The following is a 24,842-nucleotide window of genomic DNA, read 5'->3' on the forward strand; positions in this document are numbered from 1 at the left end:
CGGGCATGAACCCCAATGCGGTGCGCATAGGGGTTCATGCCCGTCTGACGCACTTCCGGCGAGCGGTGCGACATTCTTCACAGAAGTGCTCGACTTTTGCATTCTTAAAACGGTCTGTATGCGCAAATTCGCCTATATGATTGCAGGATAACTCTATGCGCATACGCGATGTTGAATATTAGTGAAATGCAAGCGGGTGGGGACTTCACTTCGTGCAGTGCTGCGGGTCAGTGCAAATAAGAGATAAGAAGTGTGTTAAAATTGAGTTTTTCAATGGCACCTCAGAGTTTTACCTCGCATACTCAGGCACATTAAGAAAAACAGTAATTGCAAAAAGTAATGTAAAGGCGCGAGCTTGATGTATGCATACTTATTGTTTGCTACAGCTTGTTGATTCGTTCACAAGCAAGATCCCCGAGCACCCGAGCTTCGCAGCGTCGAGACTCCCAGCACTGGCTCGTCCACATACCTCGATTGGAACGCTAACAGGATGGCTCAAGTACAAAAATACAACAAGCATGTGTTAAGACAAGCTATACATCTCGGGCTTGTGCTAAGGCTTCGAGGTCTGACCATTTAGGTTAGTTTAGAGACCACAAATGACGCTCTCGGGACCAGAAAACAATCTCTTGTCGACGTGTCGATCGAAACCGAAACCATGACACCCTCCTCCCTGGCCAACTAGTTCCCAGAGTGCAACGGGCGCCGTGTTGCATGCAGGGCTTTATGGAAGTAGTCTATACTGGTTCCTATGTCAAGATTCACGGATGCAGCGTTTGTCAAGATTCATGGATGCAGCGTTTATATTCCTAAGACTGAGTGGAGAAGAAAAATATGTAAGCCAGGTGTGTGTCAGTTGACAGCACTTAAAAAAACAAATGGCGTTGATAGCACATTCATTGTCAACAGCGCGTGGCCGAACCGTTTTGACATGAGCCGGTAACCGTTATTTTTTTCCGGTTCAGTTCCGGTTCGGGTTCATCGCGATAACAATAGAACGGTTCGGGTTCGGGTTCAGTTCCGGAAAAAATACCGGTTCGGTTCGGTTCCGGTTCGACACCCTGATATATATATAAATGTTGCTAAAGTTGAAGCCTGGGCGAGTTGGTATGACATTCTTAAAAGGTTAAAACAGCGCAAAAAACGACGGACAAGGTAAAGAAGGACACGGACAGCGCTCTGTCCGTGTACTTCTTTACCTTGTCCGTCGTTTCTTGCGCTGTTTTAACCTTTTAAGAATATATATATAGTTTTTGTTAGCCGACTTACATAATACAATGTGCCACAAATATATGAATCCGCACACCGCGAGGTATTTGTGACGCGAAATATGCGAGTATAAGCACTTACTCTCGTTGCAGAAGAATCCAGTGAAGCCCGTCCCGCAGGAGCACCCGTAGGGATCGGGTCGGCACATGAGGATCCCGCGGCAGGATTTCACCGAATGGTTGGGGTTGGTGTCGGAGCACCTCTTGCTGCAGTCTTGTCCGAAGTAGTCGTCTCCGCACTCTACGCACGACACAGAGGGAACCCGTCATCGACTGTCTCTCCACTGACTAATAAAGGTACCTATATAGTCACTGAGCCGCGGTCCCACTACTGCGCATGCGTGGTACAAAAGAGGCGGTTTCCGCCGCAGACACGATGGCAGAGCCATCTGCGGACACGCCTCAGGCGTGTTCGAATTATGCGGGTTTGCTTCACGCATAGGTATATGCCTCGAACATGTCTTCAGACAGTTTTTGTCCGACCAATGCGACAGCGTCCCGCCATACAAGGAAGACACACGCCTCAGACAATGTATGCAGACTGCCTTCTGTGTGCTGTCCGCGGTCCACGAGGCACCGAGACTGCGGAATTGGCCGATAAGAACGCCGGAGAACAAACTGTGAACAAATAGGCGTGAAATCGTGATTAAATAAGGGTGAATACATAAAAAGAAATAAGCGTGAAATCACGAAGAAATGAGCTTGAAGCCATAACGAAATAGGCGTGAAATCATGAAGAAAACAACTGTGAAATCGCGAGGAAATAAGCGTGAAATTACGAACAAGTAAGCGTGAGATGGCAAAGAAATAAGAGCGAAACCGTTAAGAAATAAGCGTGAAATCATGAACAAGTAAGCGTGAAATCGTGTATAAATAAGCGTGAAATTATGAAGAAAACAACTGTGAAATCGTGAGGAAATAAGCATGAAATAATAAAGAAATAAGCGTGAAATCGTAAACAAATAAGCGTGAAGTCGTGAGGAGATAAGAGTGAACTTATAAAGAAATAAGCGTGAAATCATGAAGAAAAAAGCGTGGAATCACGAAGAAATAAGCGTGAAATTATAAAAAAATAAGCGTGAAATCGTAAACAAATAAGCGTTAAATCGTGTAAAAATAACCTTGAAGTATGAAGAAAAAACTGAAATCGCGAGAAAGTAAGCGTGAAGTAATGAAGAAATAAACGTGAAATCGTAAACAAATAGGCGTGAAATCGCGGAAAAAATAAGCGTACAATTTCGAAGAAATAAGCGTGCAATCACAAAGATATAAGCGTGAAATCACGAAGAAATAAACGGGAAATCGTAAAGATATAAGCGTGGAATCGTGAAGAAATAAGCGTGAAGTCAAAAAGAAATAAGCGTGAATTCATGAAGAAATAGGCGTGAAGTCATAAAGAAATAAGCGTGAAATCACGAAGAAATAAGAGTGATCACAATTGTTCGCGCCCTGCGTTTCTTAAGATGGGGTCACACTGTTCATACATGATACAAAAGACAGTTTGCAAACACGAGTCACTGCAATATCCGTGGTTCGAACGCCGCTTGCCAAGTTATTATGCGGCATTCGAAGTACGGAGCTCGCGGTGATTCGCGTTCGAATCCGTATGCAGACTGCCTTTTGTATGATGTATGAACAGTGTGACCCCTGCTTTAGGTTGTCAGTCACTTTAGAAAATACTTACGCTGCTCGCAAAGTTGTCCCCTGAATCCCGGAGGACAGATGCAGTCCCCCGTAATGTCGTGGCACACACCGCCGTTCTCGCACATGGGACATTGAAAGTTGCAGCTTGGACCGTACAGTCCGGCACGGCAGACTGCGGGGGCAAAAACGAACGTTACACATTAACACCGAGAGATAGCCCACCTAAAAGCGAGAGCAAATTGGGTTAAAATGAGGAGTGGGCTAACTTCCGGTGTGCAATCAAGAAAAAAGAAATAAATAGCAGTTTTTGTGTTTTGTCATTTGCCAAAGACTTGTTTTCACATTGAGGGGCAATGGAGCATAGATAGCTGTCCTTTCCCACTCAGCAACGTTGGCTCATCCCCCGACATAGCTAACACCGTTTCGGCCGAGCTCACTATTGGCCAGGGCACTGCAATTACTAGAAAACAGCAATATTTCGGTGTTTGTTAAAAACAATTAGCAAATCATGTCAAAAATAAAGGTGGGCTATGCTTCAGGGAGTATAGCATCTTTAGGGAAAGTATGTGCACGGACTCAGTTGAGTCCGTGCACATACTTTCCCCTAGACAGGCTTTTCAGAATGTTCGATGGGCGGAGATATGTGACGAACGTCTTCCCAAGAACAGGCTGGTGCTTACAACCACGGGCTTTCCTTAATTTAGTATAACTAGGCACAGAGGAGATGCATCTGTATTTCAGAATTAAAAAGAAAAACTGAGGAAATAAAGTATAAATCATGATGGTGATTAGTAAAACACATTGCAGAAGAACTAGGTCTTGGTTGTTCAAAATCAACTGAAAAAGTATTGTCTGGAACAATACAAAAAGTGACCACCGTCAGTTGTTACCTGATGAGCACAATACCCCACGAAGGGTGCGGCGTACCAGTGTCCGGAACCCAATGTGCCTAGTTTCGAACTATATCAGATGACGTCTTCCAGCTAATTTCTATTAACCGGCGCAAGTAAGTCGAGACTATTGCTGTTGCATGCCACTAAACTGCTGTAATACGCTTAATCATGTATAACAAAGTAGTACCGAGGAATCGAAGGCTTCGTTATATTGCGAATTTCGTGACATCGCTGAGTTAGTTATCTCGCGAATTTCGTTATATCGCAAATTCCGTTATTTCGCGGTTTGGTTATGTGCGAAGCTCAAATTACATTGCCTAAGGTATTCACAGACTAGTATAGCACGCTTGATGCGGCAAAAGGGGCAAACAATATAATAGCCGGGGTCGCAATGTTAATACAGCGTACAAATTACACACTGCAGACACTCCTCGAGGAGTGTTTGTTCCTTGTGTGACAGTCGTGTCACAATGGTCACACAAAAACTGTCTTTAGTATGCTTCGAACATGCTTAAGGTGTGTCCACAGGTAATTCTGGCATTATGTGTGCAGCGATCAACGTGTAATTTGTATGATGTGTGAGCACTGGTGACTGCGGCTCATAGATTGTTCGGGTCTCACCTCTCACTATGACCCTGATGATGGCCCTGTTCTTTCCGGGTGATTTCGTGAATGGACCGTTAGCCACGTATATACCTCCGTGCTGCAGGCGAGCACTTGGGATTTCCATCACCGGACCAGGATTAGAAAGCTGTTCTGTTGCTTTGCCGTTCCAGTCGACCTTGGTCCAGGACGTGAGATGGATATCGCGGAGGGACGTTACAGCGATCGTGAGTTTGTCTCCGGGACTCGTGGAGACAGTGTAGTTTCGGGGCAGGAACGGCACCGCTGCGATGTATACCAAGTAAAGACAGAACAAAAGGCGTGCTTTACTATACTTCTTCGAAGATAACGAACTTACTAAAATCTGAAAAAGAAAAATGAGGCTTTACAGGTATGGTGCCTCGAACGCGTCTGCGACTGGTGTGTTTACCGCGTCACCGAAAAGGTCGTCCCTCGGTTTCTGCTCGATGACGTCATAAAACTGTCACGCTCTTGCCGGTCGCGATCCTGGCGGTGGTACACAGCAGCGGAAGGGGAGGTGGCACCAGACGTCTGTTCTGCTGCAGGTAGCTCTACAACTTGAGAGTCCACGGAAGCTTGGGCAGACAGGAGTTGCGACGTCGGCGACGCTACCGTTCGCTCATACTTTTTGCCAGAACTTCTAAGCCTAACCGTCAGGATCGCGAATTCCGACCTTACGACACTCTGGTTTCTGTGACGTCATGTGTCGCCAGTTTAGGACCACTTTTTGATGCATGTGCGTAAGGGGACGCTAACCATACCAGTGGGAGACGCGTCCCAAGCCCTGTGGTATGCAGGGAACAACTACACTATTAGAAGAACGTCAAAACCGTCAAAACATTGAGTGACACTATGGCCAAAACTAAGTCAACGCCCATAAAGGGGGTGTTGGAGGTGACGAAGGCTCCCCAATCATCGCAAATAACTGTTTTCTTTTTTTGTTTTTGAGGGGGGAGGTTTGCCTTTTAGGGTGGAGTTTAAGTCGAGGGGAAACAACAATGATCAATCACAAAAAACGTGTCACCACTTGAAATGCATCATAGTTATTGAACTATTGTTCATATTTCGCAGTGAAACACGAAAGGGGGACTTCGACAGCACGTGACAGACATTCTTTACTCGCACAATAGATTATCTCAATAAAATATACATGATATATGGTGTCACGAATAAAAACAAAAAGATGAATATACAACTGAAGATAAACGTTTCATGAGGCGAACTTGTGGCCTTCTTGAGAGAGAAAGCCGGTAGCTTCTTGTGCGGGCGACGGAAGGTGAATGCCCAGAAGCAGTGCGTTACCGCCGTTTCATACGCAAGGTACGTCAACTGATCTCTACTATACTCCGTTTCACCTTCCGTCCGAGCACAGCGGACGCTAGGAGCCATCCCAGCCAATGCGGCGTTGAGAGAGTGTCATGCGACCTTGAGCTCCCTGTGTCGCCCCGCCCCACCGGCAGGTCACGCGACTTTCTCCCGGCGCTGGATCGGCTGGGATGGCTCGTGGCGTCCACTGCGCTCGGACTGACGGTGAAACGGAGTATAGGGGGCTGGGTGGTGCTTTGAGAAAATAGGTATGAAGCCACAGGAAGTAAGCGGCATGTTCCGGAAGTGAGCGCTTGACAGGCTTTTCAAGCGCTCTTCCGAGCGCTGGTTCGAGCAGCGTCCAGGGCGCTGAAGGCTTTCTTGTCCTCTCAAGAAAGCCTGCACTAGTGCTCGTTGCGCAATAACAGCGCATGCAGACCCGAGAAGTCTCCTGGAACGCCATTGGATGTAAAAATTTCGAAATTCTCGATGATCGAGTGTGCATATGTCCCACGTTCAAGTGCCTCATTATCGGGATTTAATTCGAAACAGGATTATTAAAACCCACTCAAAGACACAAGAAAGCATGAACCACAACATCTACTGAATGCACTAGAAAGACCAACGAACGTCCAGCTTCCGGGCCAAGCATCGAACTTCCGGCGGCTTCGCCTGTGACAAAATGGCTAATTGGGCTAGTTAGTTACCGCCGAATTCAGAAACCTCACTCAAACTACACTCAAACTGAAGGGCCCGTCCACTTCCTCGAGGAAGGCGCGAGGGCCGGCGCTGGCCAATCGCGACGACGGATCCGTCCTCGCGATTGGCCAGCGCCGGCCCTCGCGCCTTTCTCGAGGAAGTGGACGGGCCCTTCAGTTTGAGTGTAGTTTGAGTGAGGTTTCTGGGAATTCGGCGGTTAATGTTCCTTCAGATGAAAGCACCTCAGAAAAACGGGGACAAGGAAGACAAGACGTCAACAGAGTGCTTTGTGCTGTCTTGGCTCTCTTGTACCCGTTTTCCTGAGCCGCTTTCATTGGAAAGCTTCACCCGCGCCAGGCTTACCGCTCATTCACACTGGAAGCGGATCCGCGTTCGCAAAGCGGTTGCGAACGCGGTTGTATAAAGATCCAGTGCAATTGCACACGCACTCGATGACATCAGGCTTACCGCTCATTCACACTGGAAGCGGATCCGCGTTCGCAAAGCGGTTGCGAACGCGGTTGTATAAAGATCCAGTGCAATTGCACACGCACTCGATGTCATCGAGTGCGTGTGCAATTGCACTGGATCTTTATACAACCGCGTTCGCAACCGCTTTGCGAACGCGGATCCGCTTCCAGTGTGAATGAGCGGTAAGATTGATTGATTGAAATCTTGTCTTTATTGATGCGAAAGGTTCGCCTGCCTATGGTCTGGTGAACCTGAGGCAGGAGGGAGGGGGTTGAGAGGGTTGTAGGTAAAGAGAGCAGCTGTGTGCCATCGTGCCCCCCCCCCCCCCCCCCCCCCCCATAGTAAAGAGATCAGTGGGTACGTCAGGCAAGGTTCTGAACCAGGACACACAATGACAGGCGAGGCTAAGCTTTCCAGGAGATGAGACTAAAAGAAATAAAAAGAAAATTAACCGAACCGAGCCGAGCCGAGCGGGGTTCGAACCCCGAACCTCCGCGTGTCAGCCGCCTGCGTTGTGAACTCCGCCACGCACGCGCCAATGTAAATCCAAAACAGTCTATCGCGCATAAATATTCCGGCCTCACATTCTCCCGCTCGTCAAAAGAAACGCGCACGCTAAAGCGCAAGTGCAATAACACCGATGGGACCTCGGCCGAGGCCTTTCTGTTTTGTTACGATATAAGCGATTCCTATCAGCGACTCGGCTCGGCTAGTTGATAATGATAATGACAGGGTGCCCCTTCCCCCGTTTCCACAATCTTAGAGGATAGCGTGCCTGACATCGAACTAAGCCAGAACGGGATTTTGAAACGGATAAATGGCTTGAATGAAAACAAAGCTACCGGACCGGACGGAATGCCTCGCCGCGTACTTAAAGAGTGTTCTGGAATTTTGTCATTTTTCTTGCACGTGTTATTTGATAGATCTTTGTCCTCTGGCAGCCTGCCCAAGGATTGGAAAACAGCCCATGTTGTGCTGGCTCACACAGGCGGGAAAAGAAACAAAGTTAAAAAAATATAGACCTATTTCCGTACTGTGTGTATGCTCAAAAATATTATTAGAACATATAGTTTACAGTAGCCTTGCGAAATTTCATCTTGACAGAAATAATCTTTTAATTCCCAATCAGCACGGATTCAGAAGTGATTTTTCATGTGACACTCAATTAGTAGAATTCTATCACGATATCGCTTAATCGTTTGATAAAAGTGTACAGGTAGACTGCGTCTTTCTGGATTCCCAGGAAGCATTTGACATAATCCCTCATAAATTAATTTTGCCAAAAGTGAAATCTTTGAACGTTCCAGACGTTGTTCTTAACTGGCTTACCGACTATTTAACAAAAAGAAAACAAGCAGTATCGATTAACGGAGTAACATCAACTTACTTAGGTGTAACGTCGGGCGTCCCCCAGGGGTTTGTGTTAGGACCGCTCTTATTCTTAATATTTATAAATGATATTTCTGCAGAAATTAGATCAAACATCGACTGTGTCCTATACAGTGTCATCAAGTCGGAGGCAGATTACGGGGTGCTGCAAGAGAACATCGATCGCATTTCAAGATGGTGTGCTCAATGGAAAATGAAGTTAAATATTAACAAATGTAACCTGATGACTTTCACTAGGACACATCAACCAGTTAATTTCTCATACATGATTACCGATGTTCCGCTAGAAAAGGTTAAACCAGTAAAGTATCTCGGCGTCCACTTCTCTCCCAGTCTTTCTTGAAGCTCACACATAGACTTCATAACGGCTAAACCAAACCGCATGATAAATTTTATAAGACGGAACTTTAACAAGTCTCCCCGGAATGTAAAAGAAACCCTGTATAATTCTAACGTAAGACCAATCCTAGAGTACGCCAGTGTTTTGTGGGACCCAAAAGAGCGCTGTCTCGCAAACAAACTCGAGCAAGTTCAGAACAGAGCAGCTCGATTTGTTACAGAAAATTATAACTACAGAGAAACTGTTACTGCTCTTAAAGACCAATTAGAATGGGAACCACTATGCTCAAGAAGAAGACGACTGCGCTTGAAGTTTCTTCATGCAATATCTCATGATCGCACGGGTATTAGTAAACCGAAGTTCATACAACCACCTCACTTCATCTCTCGAAGATTGGACCACTCTAAGAAAATAAGATGATACAGAGCCCGAACCAACATTTTTAAATATTCATTTTTTTCCTAATACCATTTTTTTCCTAATTCCTAACGAGTGGAATGAACTTTCTGACGAAACTGTTTCCATCGTGTCTGAGTCTCCTTTTTACGACAGACTGCCGCGCGATGGTTGGGCAGGTTGTCGCGACTGAAGAGAATATAATATGTAACCTACGTTTACCTTCTCTAGTGGAAAATGTGCCGGTTTTTATACGCTGCCGGCGTCTGTGGGTAGCACTGTATTGCACTGTTTGGCGACTTCTCTTTATTTTTTTTGTAATGTTATTGATTTCTGTGCTTCTTTTTCCTATTGTGGCTGAGGTGAGTGGAGGGGCTCGTGCCACTTTTTGGAACACTCAAACGTGTTTTTTTTTTTGTTTCGTCTTTGGTTGATACTGTGCAAGTGTATATTGACCGGTGAGCTTGGGTTTTTGCTTATTTGTACATTGTGTACGCAAGTACAAAGTCATCTTATATGCAAATGTACTACACCCCCCCCCCCCCCCCCTTCTATAATGCCTCTGGCGCTGCGGGGTAAACTGAAATAAATAAATAAATAAATAAATAAGTAAATAAATAAATATGTGCAAGCACGGCCGGGATAGACAGTCCGTGATTTTACGGACTTTTTTCTTTCGCTTAAAGGCAAGACTATATTTATAGCCGCGTGGTCCTCATTGCCAAGCTCTTGGCAATGAGGATGGTATACGGCGGCCTATTGTTACAGGCTATTCCTTTGTGTTTTTTTTTGTTTTTTTTCTAGAGTGCCTGCTGTCGGCATCGGGCACGCACTTACGAAAGATGGCATTACTTTAAACAGAAGGACACTGCGGCACTCAATCCTCAAGAGCTGTTCCAATCACCGTGATTGAAGCTGAGTGCCAATGAACTCGTAAGAAATAACTTCAGTGCACTGATTAAAATACTTTTAGCTTACGATAAACAAACGATTGTTTATCCCCAATATCTTTCTTCCTTCTTTTTATAAGATGAAGAGGAATGGAGGTTTTTTTAACTTAAGTTCTTGCAGGCAAGAGGCCTCAAAGCCTCTATAAATCTGACTTATAGACCTTTGCATCGCTTGTCACCCGGGCGAAAAAGGCTGAGTCACTAAGCTGTAGACGCACGCGCAGCGTCTGCACAGCATAGCAACAGCGCATGCTCAGAGGGCCTTCCACAGCCCAGCAAAACAAAGATGGCAGTGCGCAGAAGTAAATTTTTGCAAAGGTCTATATTCGAGCGATGTCTTCAGTCAGAAGACCAACCGCTCGGCGACGTCTTCGTGCAAAAAAGCTCGGTGGTCGGGCGTGTCGTACGGAATAAATCCTAACTGTTTTGATCGGTAAACGTTTTCTCTTTCCAAGCTAGACAGATTCGCCGGTACCGTGAACAACAGTTCCGAAGTAGAGGTCCCACGCCCACCGTCCGCCGCCATCGCTGAGTCCGCCTGGTTCAGCCGTCCAGCCCACGACTCCCGCGACACGACGCCATGTTGAGAATTACGTAGAGGGTGCACAGTGTGCTTCCGGTTGTCTCCGTAACCTTTTTAATGTGAAAGCATTAACTATCCCATGGAGCGAGCTGACGTCATCTGTTTGAAGCGCGAAAACGGCACCTAGTTTTTGCGATCGCCTTCGGTTTCATTGGCTGGAGCGCGTCGACGAGGCTCCCATTGGCCGCTGCGCTCGTCAGTTGCCAGGACCGCTCACCCGATGGCGCTGCGTGTTCATCAGCGCGCCGTTAACACGTAGCGTCCAAGGTCAGCGTGCCCAGGGGAGCACGCGCGCTCACCGGCGACGAAAAGTACGCAGCAGACGACAAAGGGAGCGGACGAGCGGCTTGCATGCTTTTGCATTCACAACTCATAAGAAGTGCTTAGGTGTACCCCGAGCTTTTTTTTTTTTTTTTTCAATCAACGCAATTGCAACTTTTTGGAAGCCACAAAAAATAGGTATCATAACATTAATCTATTTTTAATATTGAGTGTGCTTTTTCCATGACCCAAAATTTGGATTATCTTTGGTGGTTGTGTCTAAACCATAGAAAACGGCACGTGACCAGGAAGACGAGAGTCAGCGCGGCTCAAACCGGCCAAATCTCGATCGGCGGTTTTCAGGAGGAAAGATAACGAATTTCGAGCCGCAAGTCGCGTTTTGGGTTTGCGGGGCTCTCATATGTCACGTACAAATAAAAACCTCGGCGAGCATAAATACCCTGCCAGTGTCCCTTTAACCTGTCACAGACTTATAGTCTGCAAGTTCCTCCAATTCATCGTCGGAGCGAAGAGGCCCACGCGGTGAGGTTGGGGTGCCTCCTTAGGAGGAGTTAAAGCGTTCAGGTCACAGTGACGCCGCCGAGCTGCGATGGGAGCGGTAAGCTAACCCGAGTGAAGGACGTTAAAGTAGTGCGCCTGTTCACTTTAGCCCCGCCATGATATATATATATATATATATATATATATATATATATATATATATATTGCTACACTACTTCTTCACATTCCAAGTTCAAAAAGGGAGAAACAATGAATCTTACAATTATAGGCGTCGAAGAACATGGCTGGGGAGGCCACGGTCGAGAGTGGGCTGTTCTGGACCTGACACCAGAACACGTTGGTTCGAACGTGCGGATACTCCGCCTTCGGAAATGAGACGGCATAGTGACCTGCATAAAAAACAAAACAAAACAACAACAACAACAACAAAAGACATTATTTTCTTTTTTCATTACCTACCGTTGTTAAAAAGCATACTCATTTTTCGACTCTCAAAGGCAGACCACGAAATCAAGTTTTCGGTTGGGGGACATGCCATATATTAAACACATTTCTGTTCTTTTGCTAACTGCAGCTGAAAACCGTGCAACTCATAGCACTGATCCTGGAACAAACGCATTTTATGGCCTCCAGGAATACTTTACCTGTAGTCTCGAACACCGTGCTAGAAACGCCATGTGGGCTGCGCAGACATGATTATAGAATCACCTACGGACACGCCTGAAGCACGTTTCATTCACACGCACGCACATACATATACGTGTGCGTATATGTATGTGTATATATATATATATGCATAATGCTTGGAACATGTCCGTACGCAGTTTCTTCATGACCAATCTGACAAGACCACCATAATACAAGAAAGAAACCCGCCTCAGAAAGAGTTTGTAGACCGTTATTTGCATGATCTATCAGCGGTGGTATGGTGCCTGCAACGCGTATTCGACTGGTGTGTTTACCGCGTCCCAAAATGTGGTTCCTCGATTTCCGCCTGATGGCGCCATAGAAGTGTCACGCTGCCGCCAGTCGCGACCCTGGCGGCGTTTCAACGGCTGTGGTGTATCTGGCAGACGCCTGGTCTGCTGCTGGTTCCTCTCCAGTGTGGCAGTCCATGGAAGTTTCAGCAGCCAGAAGTTGGGACGCCGTGACGACAGCGACACTCGCGTTCGGTGGCGCTACTCGCAGCCTTCTCGTTAGCGTTTCTACGACCAACCGCCAGGATCGCGACGTATACAACAGCGTGACACTTCGGCTTCTGTGACGTCATTTGTTGCTACATCGGGACCAATTCTGATGTAGAGGGCAGCACAGGACGCTAAACACACCCGACGAAGACGCCCTCTGGCCACCATATATAGCCGTGAGGCGGCGGCTTCGGGGGGCGGTTAAATGCGTGAGAAACCGCGCGTACCCTGGACAGGACTCGGCGACATGTTCACGGTCCGTAATTGGACCTCCTTGATGGAGTAGTCGAAGCTGATGGCGTGCTCGGGCGGTCCGTGACACTCCAGGGTGTGCGTTGTGTCCGCGTCGTAGATGTAATTCCGATGGAGAGACGTCACGTCGAGCACCCTCTCTGCGCAAAAATATTGGGCGATCGGGAGCAGGCACCGAGACGGAAACAACTAAGTTACAACTCTTGAGTAAGGAGACAGCTAGCTTTGAAACGTTGACATCTTTTTCGAAGCGCTAGCGCTACATTTGTGATGGAAACAGGGTGTTCGGCGGCGCACATTTTACTAATCCAATTAAAGAAACTAGAAAAAAAAAATTAAGATACTTAGAGTAAGGTTTGATAGGAATGCAAATACTTGGTTCGAGGAACCGTCAAAAATAATTTTTGTGTGGACGCACTTCTGCTTCCATATTTACGCCTTGTCTCCTCCGAAAGCAAAACCTCGTTCTTAAAAAAAAAAAAAAAAAAGTTGAATATACGTTATTGTAGTAAACGCCAATGTATTAGGTGCACCAAATCTTGTCAGAAACCAACAATAAAAAGGCTCGAATAAGAGTAATTATGAACGACAACACTGGTCGAGAGACTGAAACGGGACTGCAAAGCTTTAGGTGGGGTTCATGGAGAGGAAGGGAAATGTAGGAAAGGGGGGAGGGGTGTCTCAAAGAAGTTTGGAGGTTTTTTAGTTTGTTTATTTTAAGCCATTATGGGGGGGGGGGGGGGGGGGCTGTTTTATAGAGAGCGCGTTGGCATTGAATACAATTTTACAAAAGAGTTACACATAAACGACAGAACACGTCCTCCGTGTTCTGCCCTTCTGTGTAATTTTTTTGGTAAAATTATATCTAATTATACTAGGCGTTAATAATTTTTCTTAATTGACCCTCTGGCAACCCTGTTTCTGCGGGATGCGTATTTTTCGCAGGGAACGATCCGATTCCCGTTTCGAGAAACACGCGCTGTGTAGATACACGATAAGGGAAAATATGTTCTTTTACTCACCTTTAACACGCGGTGAACTAAAGTAGAAAAAGCTCGATGAGTGATACCAACTGGAAGCAAACACACACAAAAAACATATTGGAGGACAATCTGATTTGATTACAAAGACAGTTAGGACTAATTGTACTACGGATTGCCGGCAAATCAAGAATACCGCCGCGGCTCTATCGGTAGCCCCACTTCAAAGATCACATCAAATCAAAATACAATGGCCATGGAGCCGACAGCTTCTGCGTAGTTAAAATGTTTGGACGCGTGCGACCTCGGGATTTTCCCCTCTATTTCCATAAAGCCCTGCATGCAACACGGCGCGCGTTGCACTCTGGGAGCTAGTTGGCCAGGGAGGAGGGTGATATGGTTTCGGTTTCGATCGACACGTCGACAAGAGATTATACACAGAGCGTGAACTATTAACGGCCGTTATCTCATGTTTTCTGGTCCCGAGAGCGTCATTTGTGGTCTCTAAACTAACCTAAATGACAAGACCTCGAAGCTTCAGCACCAACCCGAGACGTATAGCTTGTCTTAACACATGCTTGTGGTATTTTTGTACCTGGGCCTTTCTGTTAGCGTTCCAATCGAGGTATGTGGACTAGCCAGTGCTGGGAATCTCGACGCTGCGAAGCTCGGGGATCTTGCTTGTGTACGAATCAACAAGCTTTAACAACCAATAAGTATGCATACATCGAGCTCGCGCCTTTACATCAGTGTTGTTGATCAGGAAGTTTGTTTGATTTGTGCATCCATAGACGAAATATGACTTTTTGCAATTACTGTTTTTCTTAATAAGCCTGAGTATGCGAGGTAAAACTCGGAGGCGCCATTGAAAAGCTAAAATCGAACACACTTCTTATCCCTTATCTGTACTGACTCCCGCAGCACTGCACGAAGCGAACTCCCTACCCGCTTACATTCCACGAATATTGAACATCGCGTATGCGCATAAAGTTATCCTGCCAATCATATAGGCACATTCGCACATACAAAACGTTTTAAGAAAGAAAAAGTCGAGCACTTGTGTGAAGAATGTCACACCGTTCGCCAGAAGTGCGCCGGCCACGCGTGAACCCCTAAGCGGTGCGCCGAACGAACGAAATTATTCAAGCGCATTTGACGGTTGCTAATGGCCATAATATTTGTTATGTGTTTGCTTTCTTCCTGACTGAGTATGCCGAGATAATTTTAAACACACCATTCAAAAACAGATCTTGCGCGGCAGAAAAGCTTGTCCAAAAAGGCTTAGCGAGGAGTATGGGACGCTGGTTAGGGCCTCCGTCGTAGCTAGCCGATCTCAGCGTTTGTGGAAACTTAATCTCCTATCAGCATAAAAATTGAGTGGGATATATATGATGACACGAGGAAGACATCACAGGCTGTGTTCCAAATCTTACTCAAATGGATCCGAGTTACTCCGGCGGGTCATGTCACGTGACAACACAGATTCAAAAGCGCTGAACGCGAATAGGTTTTGGAACGCCAAGGTACCTAATTTTTACCCTGGAGCAAGATCGAGTAAATTTTGGAACACGGCCGTAGTAACTTTTGTGCAGTAGTCAGGCCGAATTTATTGCGTTTCCTTAAAAGTTCATCCGTCAACGCTGGGCTCAACTTTGATACTCCTGTGGGGATGCGGCTTGCTTTTGGCCCAGTGAAATAACAAGAAGCGGACATTTGGCAAACAAAATACGTCTAAGGCTCAAGGTGACCAAATTTTAGTTGTAGTTCACTGGTACTAGACGGGATCATTGAAACTGAGCTCAAAGATGCACTCGTGGGGTGAGGTGGCCATGTCTTACTATGTTTGCATACGCAGGGATAATATCCGGTGTTTCGGGAACCAAGGAAAGTGCTCCGGCCTTCGTTTTGTATCGCTCGAGAATGAGTGAATTGTACATTCGTGAAAAGTCAGATAATCGAAAACGCAAGCAGCGCGTTCGGTCGCGGCGCGATAGCATGAGATGGAGCTGCTCAGTCGAAACCGAAACTGAGTGGCCAACTAGTTCCTAGAGTGCACTGCGTGGTATTTTGGAAGAGGAAAGGGGGGGGCTGCCGATAGGGGAGGATCTGGTGCTGTAGGAACGCTGTTTATGATGCAAATAAGCGGAGTATAAAAATTAAATAGCGCAAAGGTGAGACAAAGGACAAGGGACAGAACACGTAGACAGGACAAGCGCTAACTCACAACTGGCGCTTTAATAGAAAAGAAGAGAAAACGCCACTTGGTGAGTTAGCGCTTGTCCTGTCTACATGTTCTGTGCCTTGTCCTTTGTCTAACCTTTGCGCTATTTAATTTTTATATCATGCATATCCAACTAGCCCACCTCAATATCTGAGCGAAGTGGTATCTATTTTGATAGTAAGGTATCTGACCGCATAACTGAAACTTCTGCGGCTACACGGGCTGTATGTAAGGCGAACAAAACAGACGAACATGCTGTGATGAAGTTAGTGCGGACGCGGGCTCTCAACCCCCTCTCCCTTTTCTGCGGAAGCGGGAGAGGAAGGGGTAGAGCGGCCGTGGTTCGGGCATTTTGTTCACTGTTCAACAAAATGAATCGACTTTTGTTGTTTAATTTTGAGGCGGGTAAGGTTCAGGTCGAACGAGTGGCTTTTTGATGCAAACTTGCTGAAGTTCTGGGTTCGAATCTTCTTCGGGATCACGTTTTTATTGCTTTTTCGTGTTTTTATTAAAATTTTAGCGCACGATCACGCAATTTAAACACTAACTCACCATCAAAAGGCTTATGAATTATCCCTTGTGTCTCCTTAGCTCATGCTCCGCGACGTCTGCAGCGTCCAGCGCATCACGCGTATAACGATATCTAGAAACTTCTTGAATATTCAAAAACTATAGTTTCGCAAACGACGTCCTAGGGCGTTTGATTTTTTTACTCTTTGTTCAGCACGGCGTTTTTTGGCAGTAGCTTTACATGGCCCATCTCACGCCAGCAGACATATTTCCAACCGCTTCCTACTCTTTTTTTTTCTTTTTGCGAGCGTATTGGCGAGTTTTGTTTTGTAATCAATGCGAGGATGCATTTGCGGCACAAAATTTCGCCATAATAGGGAGTTTTCGCAGACCGCGTTTCCCCCTCCGCTAAGCCCTCCGCTACGAAGAAGCCGCTACTGCGCCTGCGCGCCGATGGCCTTGGCTGTAGAGTTCCGGGTAGCGTAGCGGGTTGCGGAGAAAGTTGTGGGACAGCGGAAACGATCTACGAAAACTCCCGAACATCGGAACGGTGCTCGTGTAATCCGAGTTTCAAAGCGATTCCCTAAAAGTCAAGACGGTTAAATGAGGGCATAACCTCCTCTATATACTCACAAAGCCTGGCAGTTCATCGACGGAGCCATAAAGTGCCTGATCACAGATTTGGAGCACCAGGATCTGGTAGCATAGAGCACCAAAAAAACATTTTTCGGGGGACCTGGACGTCAGCGCACAGTTTTTGCAGCGTATACAGAGTACCCGAAACACACTTGTTCGCTCGGGAGAGGTGTGTTTCGGCGTCTCGCCGCAGCGGGGCGCCAGTCCCGTGGCTCCTTTCTCATCCGTTGTTTGCCGCTACACCTTTTTCATTTCGGCGGTAGCTCCTCGTGGCGATCTGCCAAGCTTTGTCAATATATAGGGGGCTATGGTGAGAGTTCACTCGCTCTAGAACGTGCGGTAAAGATCTAGCAAAGGTATATGGGGATAAGGAACGGTATGACTGCACCTTTGGGAGTGGATGCCATAGCGGAGTGACCCCGCAAAGTCGGTCGTCTTCCGCGAATCAAAGATGAGGGTGACAGTCCGTGCCGAAGAGTTCCACGACGAGATGCGGAAGTCGTGGAGGGCGCTCCTGCACACTGAAGACGACTGCGGAAACGGCCCACGTGATCGCGTCACCTTCTCTGTGCCACCAAAAGGCAGGACACGCGGTCGTAGCTGTCCGCCTACGCGGAGCGCGAGTTCATCTGCTTCTTGCACAGGGGTGGCGATGATGTCAGAACGCTGAGCGCTTATTGGCTGATTGAAAAAAATAGTGGGTAGACTGCAAAACATCTAGCATTAAGGTTTAACCACCATCCTTTCAGTCAAAGCCAATCAGAGATCGGCATCGTTCTGACGACACCGCAATCCCTGCGCAAGAAGAAGACCACTTGGTCTCCCCATACACCCCATGTACTCGAGAAGAGTACTTCTAAGGCCCTACGTTAAACACTCGGCGAAAAAGTGTGCGATCTCGCCGACTTTCTCGCCGAATGTTGGACAACGTTTGACTCGCAACGGACGTTGGACAGGGGAAAAAATACGCCTTAAAATCCCTCCAGGGCGTAACTCCGTAATCTGGAGACGCCTCTTTGGTTAGTATAGGATTCCTGAGACCGTCGGTGCCCTGGATCTTGATGTGGGATTTCAAAACCCTAATGCCATTTTCTGATGCGCGAAAACATACAGCGGCTACGGAATCACTCCTGAATATATTTTCTCGGTTTACAAACCTTTCCAAAAAGGAAAGGTTAAGACGTTATGGCTTTAGTCACTTATTTTTCTTTTACTTGAAAAATCCCACAAGACTGATGCAAAATATTAAGAAAAAAATCATTTCAGTGTTGTTTCTTTTTGTCTTAGGACACTATTATTACACGCAAAAGAATATAAATATGTGTACAGTACCAGGGTATAGAATTCGGTGCCGTAAACGGGATTGCTCGACGTGAGGCAGGAGTTCTTGCAATATACCCTGCAACAGCGAGCAAGAAAATACCACACTAAAAAAGATCAGTTCTTGAAAGGAGTTTTCGACGCCCCCAAGAACACTTGGAGCTTGTGAAGAACGGTTTTGCTTTAAGCACTATCGCCCCCTGGCGCTCTAGAAAGGCAAGTAATAACTCTTGCGCCAGAAAAAAAAGAGCTAAAAAAAAACCTATGAGGTTGTTTTTTTTTCACAAAAATATTTTAGGAGGTACTTAGAATAACTTTTTAGGGTGCAGAATATAGACACCCTGAAGGGCCCCTAAAAGTTATTTTACCATCAGATATTTTGGTATCTTTTAGAACGCTGTGTTTAAATAATATCGCAGGAATAGATAACAAATAGCACGTTAAGGATGGTGACGGTATATCCCTTTCTTTCTTTCCCCTCCCCCGTTGAAAGTCGTATGAACTTTCACTGTGTTATTCTACCTGGTATACAATATTTTGCTACGGTTTAGCTAATCAGGTACCACGCATAGTTTCCTGCTTTCCAACGAATTCCAAACAACTTCCCAAGTCACCAGCGCCAAATAATGCCTAATCTCAATATAAGTGATACCTCGGTCCAGTTGGTATACATTTCTTCCAAATGTGCGCTTTTACGCACAAACCATGCCGCGTGTCTTTGTTGTCTCTCCGCGTTTACTTGCCGAGGTCACACTGTTCGTACATTGTGCAAAAAGACACGGCCTTCGCGGCCAGTGTTGTCAACCTCCGCAGTTGTTTGTTCCCCAAACTTTATAAGATCATTCCCTAGAGTTACCTAGATTATCAGAAGATGTGTTAATTTGAGTCATAACTGAGATTATTCTTATGGGGTAGCTTAAGAATAGATTCCTGCAGTTGGTAGGTCATTTAAAGATCAAATTTGCTTCGTTAACACCGTTTTACATACCTAAACTTTGTTGCTTTGCCGGCACGGACAATATACAAAAAGCCTTTTTTTCCCACAGCGCTCGGCCGGCGCAAGGAAAAAAAAGGGAAGGAACGTGTCCCTAAAACTTTCTGAAACCCATTAAAATCAATCCCTAGATATGAACAAATTGATTTTTGCCCCTAAGCGATAACGAAAATCCCTACCTCTAGGGGAAAATCCCTAAGGTTGGCAGCACTGTTCGTGGTAGACACCATGACAGAATCATCTGGGGTACAGGCCTTACGCATCTGCCGAAGCATATGTTTGCTTCGAGTACGCTTCGAACATGTCTGAAGGCAGTTTACGCGTGATCAATGGGACAGGACAGTTATGCAGGGAAGAAACACGCCTAAGAAATTGACAGCAGACTGTATTTAGTACGATGTAGTGGCAGTAGTGACCACGACACAAATGTTGCGCCTAGCCTCAAGCCTTGAATCGATGTCGCAGCTTGATTTGTATGTACGTCTAACTAATATTAGCCAATAACCGTTTACCAGGAAACAGAGCGTTAAAAAAGCCCCCCCCCCCCCCCCCCCCCCCCCCCCCCGCCCAACCATTTGTTTTCCTCCATGCAGAAGTTATAATAACACCGATCCCAATTTCGAATACGCCATTCCCACTTTAACGTATATATCATCCCGGTTAGAGAGCTCGTGCAAAGTAGAACAATTTCAATCCCTCACTAAACTTTTTTTTTCATCTCTTTACCTTGTAGCGAAATAAATTGTCTAACCATGTAATAACCGATCGAACTAATTACTAACCAGCGCACACGGGGACAGTTAATCTAAAAATCCAAACACACAAAAAACACGCACACACGGCGCTGACCGATCACACCTCATTTGTATTTAGTCAAACCATAGAGTAATATAGTAAACGTAAAGAGAGGACACAGGAGCCGATTCGCGGCCCAGTAGTGCCTTTCATACCCTCCGCTACGTGGCGCTTTTCTGCAATTTGGTTAAAATTACTTAAAACTCTTTCCGTGAAAAGTATTTATTTTTTAAATCGCAATCATTTAAAATTGTTTAAAGTACTTAAAACGACTAAATAGTTTAAATTGAATACGTCGCAAAAACCACGTGATGAATGGCGCCTGCCATGGCCTGCCTGCCTGCACGCCGTCGCCTCTGCTCGTCCCTGCGTCGTTCGTCTGTGCCGTGCGTGCCGTCCATCTGTGCTTTCTGCTGCATCATGTTCGGTTGACTTTGCATCAATCAAGGTGACGCATGACCGCCCGCGTGCTCGCATGCTCGGCGTGAATTCGTGGAGCCGATCGGTTCGAGCTTCTCGCGCTGTTGTTTCTGCCGGGCTGTCTGGCTGCACTTGAACGTGTGTGCATGTTGATTTTCGATGAGTTTGATTTAAAAAAAAATATATAACTTACGACCCTGCACACGACATTGTCCATTGGTTCACAGATGACGGTGTTGAACGAACCTCTAACATTGCATATAGAGCCTTGGTTGTTATGCTGTCTGAAATTTCCAGGAGGTGCGTTTAGCCCCTTGCATACACTGTTGTGCACACTTCAACAACGTCTTCTGTTTAACGCAGTCTCCTCATTTCTCTCATTCGGGAGCTTAAAGGGGCGGTGCAACGATATTCACTTGGAATGTTTTTCACTTTACACGAGCTTACTGGCTCTAGTGGGACTCAAGGATACTCGCACGCAACGCCACTGACCAAGAAACTTCTTTGTTGCGCTGTAATTTCGAGGACAAAACCGAGTGTTTTCATTCAATCTCTCCTTAGAAAAACCTGATGACGTAGCTGGGCGGTAGCAGTACCGCCCAGTGACGATATTTGAATATGGCGCATAGATTGGACCCGAGCATGGCGTGGACACTCGATTTGGGCTCGTGATAACCAATAACTCGAGAAACATTCGGGTAGTGTCCTGTGTCCAATCGCTGCAATGACGACAACAGCCGAACCATAACAATGTATGGAACTCAGCGCGTGTCCTGTGCCATGCCAAATCCAGCGCATGGCTATGATCAACATTGGCGGCATATAATTGGCTCCAGATCACGGGGCCGCTTGTTCTGGCTGCGAGTTGAGGGGGTGAACTCTGCTCGTTTTTCTTTCTTTATTTTTTTCTGCGACTTCGATTGCGTGTGGTGAAAACGAACGGGTATTTCACAGATGATTAACGTCAGGGATTCGTCCTAAGCGGTATTTGAGCAAAATATAAATATCAGTGCATCGCCCCTTTAAGACTGTTGGCTTCACAGTAAAGGCTGTGGTCTGTGGTTAGAGAGCTTCAAACGTAAGCTTGGTGTGTGTGATGATAAGCCATTTTTGAAGTTGACAACGAACAGGTTTACTTTGTCTTTGATGTTCCGCACCTTCCCAAAACAGAGCGATCAAGCCCACAAACTTTGCATTGGAAATGAGGTCATTGAGTGGTCGTCTATTGTTGAACTTTATTGTTCTATCCATGAGATGAGCTTGCAATTGACTCCGAAACTTACTGAGAGACACATTTTTTCAAGAACCTTTCTATAACATGAAAGAAAATTGTGCCCCACAGGTACTGAGTGCCTCACTCTTTCTTGCAATCATATCCATTGTTTATGCCAAGGATCTTCCTGAGGCAGTCATGGCTACAGCCTATTTCTGTGATAGGATGTGCATACGTTTTGATTGTCTAAATAGCTAAAAAATTCAAGAAGACAGGGCAGAAGTTGCGTCATGCCATTCTGAAGGGAGAATCTGAAATACTTGATTTTCTCCACCAGTAACTCGGATGGATTTGAGCATGGCAGTTCCAAAGTAGGAGGCAGCCATAAGCCATCATTGGGTGGCAAGTTACTATAAAAAGTGTCCTCATGCTCTGGGATGAGCTTTCAAGCAGCCATCACTTTAAGTTCTTACTTACACGACGCCTGCAGCAAGACACACTCGATAACGTTTTTGGAGCTATATACGACAAATGCTGGGCTGCTACACAAACCCAAATGTGCATCAGTTCACCTCAGGACTAAAACACCTCCGGTTAAAGAAACTGTTCAAACTGTAGGACAATAAAAACTTAGAGGATGACAAGGCTGGGACCTCCTAAAGGAGTGGCAAATATCTTCGCACCATGAACGTGTAATTTCAGACATTGTGGAATGTCTTCCAATTGATAACTTCCCGCCACTAGAAGATATTTTTGAGCTGGCATCAGACATCAGGTCTAACATAATTGATGACTCGTCCACTTTTTTATTATGTTTGGGGCTATTTGATCAAGCTTTTGCTTAAACAGACAACTTACAGCTGTGGCTGTTGACAGCTGCTATCGGATGAGTCTAATAACTTGACCAGGCCTCACGAGTACTGTCTTGTTCCTAAAGCATACCACGTGCCTGGAAAATTCTTCGGGAACTTAGTAGTTCCATCACAGGCTGCCTTTCATTTCATTCAGCAACTAGAAAATCACTTTCTTCCCATAATAGAGAGTGCGACACATGTTCGAGGAGTGTGTGCCGCCTTGTATAGCACACTTTGAGGTCTGGGTGGTTTTAGCCTTTGCCCAGAGGAGTACCACAAAGGGTTTTTAAAATTGTTTTTCAGAATACGCTCGTGTTGACATGTTTGATGATTCATTTTCACGCCGAGTCGGCGTGAAAATGAATATATCATACAGCATGTTGTTCGTGGAAACTGTTTTGTTAACTTGGTTCCGCTAAGAATCTATTACGAAGTGTACGATATGCCGAAGTCCTTCATATTCATTTATTCTTGTGAGTATCGATCTCTTCCGTATAAAACATACAGAGCTTCTGAAGTAAATCATGTATACATGAATGTGGTCCAATAAAATGTGTTCGAACCACTTACTGCTGTTAACCCCAAAATGCTCCACCAGCCAGGAGTCAATGCGGCGATTGTGTAACTTTAATGCTTTACAATAGAAAAAGAACAAGAAATATATACACTTCTGCTTTGTGAAGTAAGTTGAAATATTGTTTGACACATTTTGCACGGACTCTATCGTAAAAAATAAAGCAAAAGTGCGTCAGTATAAAAAAAAAACACGAAAAAAAAAACGAAAAAAAAAAAACAGCAGCTTCGGGTGTCAAGGAGCTCCCGAGGGCCGAGCGAGGCAGGGAGGAAAGAGAGAGAGAAGGGTGTCAGAGAACCGGAGTAGAAACGCCCAAACCGAAACCGAAACTAACTTGACCGGAAACGGAATCAGATTATACTTACTACCGCCCGCTAGGAGCACTACCTGTCACTGGTCTATCTGGGCCGCTGGGGCCTATAGCAGTGTCCGCTCTTTACCTTGTGTATATTACTCTATGGTCAAACCGTCTTCGACCCCAAGCGGTAGGACGCCAGCCCAAAAACCAAAGGAAAGGAAAAGTAAAAGACAAGGCAAAAGGAGGAATTGTAGAATACAAAGAAAAAGAAAGAAGACTAGAAAAAATAAAATCAAAGACAAAGAAAAGGAAAAGAAAGGAGAATAATAATAACAATGCAAGGTTCGAGAATTACGAAAGTTACAAAAATTTTTACAAAACATAATCGCGAAATTTTATAAACCAGGTGATATTTGTTGCAGGGTCATTATTCCGGTGGAATCCGTCAATGTTTCTTATCCAGATGTTACTTGTTGTTATCAAGCGATAACACCGTTTTGTTGTGACGCCCCCAAGTGCGGGCTCTATCTTTGGGGCTCGTGGGAATAAACTTGGTTATGCACTGGGCACTGACTAGAGTGGTCGTTCCCAGCGCGAAGCGCAGACTGCCTACGCGACGGACAAAAACTTAACAATATTCTGGCCTACTGTCAATACACTCTTGGTATAAATAATCGTTGAGTTGAAAAAAAGTCCAAGAGTTAGAAAAATTAATTACAAACATAATCTCACAAATATAAAAAGAAACCAAGGGATAACCTGGCCTACTGTCGAATACATCCCGTCTGAATAATGCAGTTCTTTTTTTTTTCCCCGATAAGGTTAAAGACGGAGTGCTAACTCATTGGGTATCCCGACGAACAATGTTCTCCGCTTCTATAATTTCGCGGGTGAGCTGGTTTTTACTCTTGCCTAATACAGCACAGCTGTCCAGTCGCGCAGAACAGCCACAACAGCCACAGTGAACGCTTAAGTGACCAGAGTTGGCATTGGCAATGTTGTTGTGCTCACGCAGGCGGTCACTTGAACACCACCCAGTCTGTCCAGTGTACTACTCTTTTTCACGGGAAAGGGGAAATGAATAGACTGCCCCTTAAATATTGTTGAAAAATAGTGAAAGCACAATAAAGACGAATGCGAAGACGGAGAAGCAAACAGGGTCTGAGGGAATCGGAGTTAGAAGCCCGCAAATTCAAGGTTTAAATTTTTGCTGCAATCAATAAAGGAGCACAGCTTTTTGTTT

The 24,842-nt window shown here is 45.7% G+C and overlaps 1 protein-coding gene across 1 annotated transcript in view; it reads right to left on the reverse strand.

Moving 5' to 3' along the window:
* LOC120836583 (tyrosine-protein kinase receptor Tie-2-like) overlaps positions 1-24,842 on the reverse strand; it is a 38,794-nt gene that overhangs the window by 5,623 nt on the left and 8,329 nt on the right. The window contains exons 3-10 of the mRNA XM_040205554.1: positions 18,464-18,530; positions 17,520-17,662; positions 13,807-13,856; positions 12,760-12,924; positions 11,606-11,734; positions 4,427-4,693; positions 2,953-3,084; positions 1,351-1,509 (exon numbers count right to left, since the gene is read on the reverse strand). Coding sequence (XP_040061488.1) covers positions 1,351-1,509; positions 2,953-3,084; positions 4,427-4,693; positions 11,606-11,734; positions 12,760-12,924; positions 13,807-13,856; positions 17,520-17,662; positions 18,464-18,530 — 1,112 coding nt within the window. The remainder of the gene's footprint in view (positions 1-1,350; positions 1,510-2,952; positions 3,085-4,426; positions 4,694-11,605; positions 11,735-12,759; positions 12,925-13,806; positions 13,857-17,519; positions 17,663-18,463; positions 18,531-24,842) is intronic.

The sequence above is a fragment of the Ixodes scapularis genome, unplaced genomic scaffold, assembly GCF_016920785.2.
Source record: "Ixodes scapularis isolate PalLabHiFi unplaced genomic scaffold, ASM1692078v2 PGA_scaffold12__126_contigs__length_90152505, whole genome shotgun sequence".
Taxonomy (NCBI): domain Eukaryota; kingdom Metazoa; phylum Arthropoda; class Arachnida; order Ixodida; family Ixodidae; genus Ixodes; species Ixodes scapularis.